Below are 6,000 nucleotides of genomic sequence, written 5' to 3'. Positions count from 1 at the left end.
GAATTTAAATGCGTAAAAGGCAAAAAAAAAAAAAATGTATGCAATTAGAAGTTGATTCCATCACTCCACATTGAACAAACAAATGTATTTGTAGTGAGGCAATATACATGCCATTTAAGCAAGAAGTTGTTTTAGATGCACTTTTCAAATTGTTTCCAGTTAATGGAAAGAGGTGAAGCATTATTCAGTTGTTGTGGTGTTATTGAGCTTCAGATATATATGTTTTTTTTAAATCACACACACATTTCTAATACATCTCCAGTAACAATATACCACAGTTAAAAACCACACTCACAGTAATTTACAAAATATCCCCATGAAATGTCCTCAGGCTCCCTTATATGGCAGCTAATCAACTGCAAACAGCGTGGCATAAGAAAATGTTCGGTAAGCACCCTGAGATGGGAATACAGATAAGAGCTGCACCTTCTCAACAATCTACATCTTTCGACACTCTATTCAATTAAGGGGCAATGAATTTCCCTCTTCTCTCAGATCAAATACAACCAAGTGACAGAACCACTCCTAAACACTAAATACAAACCCCTATAATGTACTCTTTTTGTTTTTGTTTGTTTTTCCACAGTGTAAGCATCAACAAGGTTTTGATATTCATACAAATTAATGACAAAGACTACATTACCTGTGAGATGAAAAGCAAACATTTTGCATAAGTATTTCAGAATGAAGAATAAGAATCACTACATAAGACTACCACATTCTGCATTTGATGTCGGAGGCAGAGGAGCATTCTATATTGCTTGCTGCACATTCAGTAAAAGTATTTATCCCCTTTTTTTCCAGGGACTGGAGGCTTTCTATCATAGAAGGCAGGAGAACATCCTGAACATGTATCATATTCCTTTTGTTGGCCTGCTGTGTGGCCTTGGGAGCAGCATGCTTTTAAAGTGAATCGGTAGGATATATGGCTGTACTAAGGTGAGAGACTATCTCAGTGAGCTGGATATATTTACGAGCAGCTGATATTGGGTCATGACAACCACCATTTCCAATTCCATAGCAATATTTTATATTGAACGATTTTGTTAATACGTTGGCATCAGTGTGTGAAGTTGTGCTCTCGCTGTCTTGCTGACCTGCACTCTGGGTGTTCTCCACTAGTGGAAGAAGCACTTAAGTAAAAGAACGAAAGTATCAGCATCTAAATATACTTGAAGCACTTCAGTACAATTATCTAAACATTTTACTTACAGTACAAACGTTCCACCACTGGTGTTCTCAAAATCAAATTCTGCCCTCCATTGTAGGTTTCCAGTGAATTCATATTTATTTTGTCTCCTTGTCTGGGTAACTCTGACTCTACAGTTTTATACTTTTGGTTTCAGACTGTTGTTGTTTGAATATTTCTGCAAATATAAGCTATATTTAGGTGATGAAGCATCTTTAAAGAGAGCTACAGTATATTTTGTACCCTGTATAAAACTCTTGTTGCACTCCTATTGCAGAATATTAGAAAAGTATGAGTCAACATTATTCAATTGAAATTAATGGAATATTTAGGGAGGAAAAAAAAGTTTTTTAAGAAAACATTAATATTAAATCAACATGTTCCCTTTCAGGAAAAAGGCTGGTTATTTTTCCTCATACTGTTATGGCTCATTGTAAGAACATTTTTTTATTCAAATGGGAGTATCAAGGGAGGCGTTACTTGCAGCCACAGTGCCCTATACATTAGAATTATGATACCGTTACAAAATGGTCAAACTGCAGCAGTTGAGGAGTACTAGGAGGTGATATGCAGAATGATGGAGTTACAGCAGCAATAATAGATACAATATGGCTCCTCGGTCTGCTACATCACATGCACCACTTGTTTTGGTTTTGTGTGTTAGATGGTTCATCGTACATGTTGTGGTGCTAGTGACCGACTTTGTGCTGATTTCCTGAATCAATGTTTTATGTTCATTACTAAGTTTTTGTTCAAAGTGTTTTGCAGTGCAAGAGGGTCAGACCAGGCAGCATGAAGTATATGCTACCGTCACATTACTGTCACCACGCCAAACTCCATCAGACTGATCTTAGACATTAGACAGATGGACATTATCTCCTCTCTACAAATCTAGCATTCAGTTGAGGCGAGTTGTACTATTTGAGGCGAGTTGTACTATTTGAGGCTTTTGAAGTTACTAAAGAGAGGTGTAGCCTACGTTTACCAGTTGCTACCCTGTTTTGTGAAATATGCAGAGTTTACAGCAGCAGACCTTAAAGGATATTACATTTGTTACGATATATTAATGTACCATTCAGATTTATTTTAGAGTACAAGCTAAATGAAACTGCAACGCATGGCTTTGTTCTCCCAGAACGTAACAACATATCAACATCACAGAGGACACTCGGTCTTATTTAGCACTTTAGCAAAGTTGTTGAGTTAATCCTCCAAATGATAAACTTTAAAGAATTTATATTATTAAATAATTTTTTTTACAACTTAAAAAAAAAACGTCTTCACAGATGTAAACATGTTTACCTACACGATCAGACCAGATCGATGTCAGCTAACAGAAAACCGAGCCATGTATTTTAGTTTCATCCGTTACTTGATACTCTTTAGCTGCACAACTGACTGGACGTCACAAAAAGAGGAATTACCATTTAACAGGCTCAAGGATTACAGATGTCATTCTTTGTTTGAACGATCTCTGACCGACTCGTTGTTGTTGAGCGGCGGAGGCGGCGTTTGCTTGCTCCTCATGCTCCTGCCTTCCGTGGCTGGTCGCGAAGTCTCTGTCACAAAAAAACGAGTCACCCAGACAGAAGTGATAATGCGTTTGTACTCGTTCCTGAAATTCCTGTTGAGTAAGCCATAGATGATGGCATTCAGACAGCTATTGAAGTAGGCCATGAAGTAGCTGACCACAAAAAGCCACTCTGGGATATGAGGAGCCACACGAGAAGGATCTATGGCCACCGCCAAGCCGATCAGGTTGAGTGGACCCCAGCAGATGGCAAACAGCACAAAGACCACAAACATTGTGATGAAATTCCGCAAGTCACTTGGTCTGAGGCGTGGGCTCTCCTCTGTCTTCACTTTACGTCGCACCTGGATGAAAACACATAAGATAAGAATTATCTAAAGGTAATGATGGCAAGGCTGCTGTTCCTCTCTGCATCTCTATATTACACACATTGCAACAACCAGACAGAAACCCACACAGACATGCACACGTACAGGTATCTCATCCATCTTTATGCCTGACAAACACAATATCCCAGCTGAAATCACAGGCACTGACTTCTTGAAATCTTTGTTTTTGTTTTTTGTTTAAAACCTACATTTACTGGTAATTAAAGATCAAATGCTCAACTAAAATGTCACATGAAAAAAAATATTTCAATGATGGGATGATGTATTTTGTCAGTATATCTGGTATTTAGACAATTACACGGAGAATTACAGGAAAGGGTCAATGATTTAACTTTTTTTCCTCCAAATTACAGGTTCAATTTGGATGAACACTGGAATATTTATATCATTGTTTGGCCAAAGGTGTGCCTGTGTTGTTTACAGCTGATTGCATGTTTACAGGTTAATAACTTTTGTATCCCTGTAAAAATGAAAAATGACCATGTGGAGAAGCAGGAGACTGACCTGAATCACAAGTACCCAGATGCGTAGATAACAGAAGGTAACCACTGCAATTGGCACCAAGAAGTGAACCACAACCACCGTCACTGTGTATGAACGGCTGACATTCTGGGCGAAGGTGCAGGAGTAGACCCGCGGGTCGTAGCGCAGGGAGCCAACGAAGAAATTGGGGATAATGGCCACCACTGTGAGCACCCAAATTAAGGCAACAAACATCAGAGTGTTGCGAAAGCTGTACAGCCGACTGTAGGAGAAGGAATGACAGATATAGCAGTATCTGTTCACTGCAATCCCAGCGATGTTGAAAATGGAACCGATGACACTCAGCCCCATAAGGAAACCGCTGACCTGAACAGAAAGAAAGAAAGTGAAGTGTTTGTGTCAGTGTGTTGGGAGTAGATTACTGGTGTTGCATTGGTAGTTAACTGACACACGCTTTAGCTGATTCGGTCTTACCATGCATTGCGTGTTTCCCAGTGCCCATCCGTCATGGAAGAGAGCATAGAGAACCAACGGGTAGGGGTAGAAGGCTACCACAAGGTCAGCAAAGGCCAAACTCACCACAAATACATTACCTGGAGAGGAAGACACAGAGAGACAGTCTCTAAGTTACTTGCTCTCTGATTGTGGGGTGAGTGACATGCTTTATTATGCAGGAGACACTGGATTCACCCTGTAATGTGGCTCTAATGGTTTGTTCCCTCATGTTCTCATCTCAGCACAATGAATTTTCCTGCATGTGCGTTCCTTGATTCAAGTATTCGTTCTCTGATAAAAGCTTAAAGTTTGCGTAGCCTATTTCAGCAGCTTGGCAAGATTGCTGGCAGTGAGGGCCGAGATTACATACCGAAGGTTTCTAGCTAAAGCCAGTTGCTTCACCCCAGACAAAGTTTTATCAGGAATGGCAGAGTCACTCTGTTTTGACAGAGTAGAGGGACAAGTTTGTGGACACGGCACTTGAGCTTCAGTGACACTGGAGCATGCAGGTCCTTTCTAATCTAGCCGTTCCCCTAGCCTAATCCAAACTGTGGTCTCTGGTTTCCAAACTCTAGATGGTATGTCACATAAATGAAGCATTGCTTTAGTTCAGGCGGACCATTGCAGATGCATTTGCTAAATTGCAATCAGCTGCTTCATTTATGATTCATCATTGATCATTTAGCTCATTAACTCGTAAATGCCTTGTTACCTAGGCCACAAACTGACGAGTGGCATCCAATCGTATTCATATACAAAACAGCAACTTTGCCACAGCTCACCTCAAGATCTTTTTGCTCACAAATTTGTCAGCAGGGACCTTGAGTACAAGAGGGACCCCAGACCTTGGTGGTGGGGCTGTTAGAGGAGGAAGGCCTGCTGTGTGTCATAATCTCAGACCTCTCTCAGTGGGATTAAGGATACTTGAATAATCCACCTGCTCGAATCATGTCAAAAGTGCTTAGCGCAAAGTGCACTAGAGCTCTATTAGCTATACTAAGCAGAGGGTGCACTTCTTTTTGTAACTACAAGCGCACATGTGGCTTTGGTGTGTGGCTGTCAACCTAGAACTGTCACTATGCACTATGATGCACAAAGTGGATATAGCTAAACTCAGAAACTAATTTAGGGTTTCACCCCCTGAATGTAATGCTGTAAATAGACACAGAAAACAGGATATAGAGTGAATTTGCCTTAATATATAAGGTATTGTATTTCCAATCAAATGAACTGTGATTAAGGTCAACAAATACATGAATCAATGAATCACATAGGCTAATACATAACTATACTAAGAACACACTATACGTACAAATATTGGACTAATTATTGGAATAATTGAAATTGAGACCAGATAATGGCTCCAGATGAAAAGTTAAGGGGTTACAGACGTAATTATAATTCATTCTTTTGGGGACATGGATGTGTCGACCCAAATTTCAATCCATCCAAAAGTTGTTGGGACATTTCAGAAAAATCATGAATCTGAATCTCATGGAGGCTCTAGCAGAGAAGTCAGAGATTCATCAAAGTCAGAGGGATTTGTCATTTGGAGACCATGAATAATTGGACCAAATTTCATTGGCATACATATCCTCGTTGTTGTGATATTCCAGTCTGGACTGAAGTGGTGGAGCGACCAATCGCCTGACAGAGCAGCATTGCCATCCTAAAAACTTCCGCATAGGTGCACCGAAACACATTTCTGCTTCAAATACACAGATACCGAAAACAATGCAATAACTAACTGCACTTTTCCCTTAAAATGTGGATCAAGAGCAAATATTTGCATGAAATTTTGAAAAATTTGAAGTTTTAGTTTTAATACAAAATATATTTGATGTCACAGCATAGATGCCTCAATCCCGACCAACGAAATACGGTATGTACAGGACAAATTTCTCACTGTAGAC

The 6,000-nt window shown here is 39.8% G+C and overlaps 1 protein-coding gene across 1 annotated transcript in view; it reads right to left on the bottom strand.

The window, feature by feature from the left end:
* Window positions 1-2,641: 2,641 nt before the first annotated feature.
* Window positions 2,642-6,000, bottom strand: part of mtnr1bb (melatonin receptor 1Bb) — a gene marked incomplete at its 3' end in the record, with an annotated part of 28,714 nt that continues 25,355 nt past the window's right edge. Inside the window, exons 2-4 of the mRNA XM_079172244.1 lie at window positions 4,067-4,185; window positions 3,614-3,958; window positions 2,642-3,064 (exon numbers count right to left, since the gene is read on the bottom strand). Coding sequence (XP_079028370.1) covers window positions 2,642-3,064; window positions 3,614-3,958; window positions 4,067-4,185 — 887 coding nt within the window. The remainder of the gene's footprint in view (window positions 3,065-3,613; window positions 3,959-4,066; window positions 4,186-6,000) is intronic.

The sequence above is a fragment of the Pholis gunnellus genome (genome assembly GCF_910591455.1).
Source record: "Pholis gunnellus genome assembly, chromosome: 13".
Lineage (NCBI taxonomy): Eukaryota > Metazoa > Chordata > Actinopteri > Perciformes > Pholidae > Pholis > Pholis gunnellus.
Note: the sequence above shows the minus strand (reverse complement) of the source record. Positions and strands in the feature narration are given on the sequence as shown.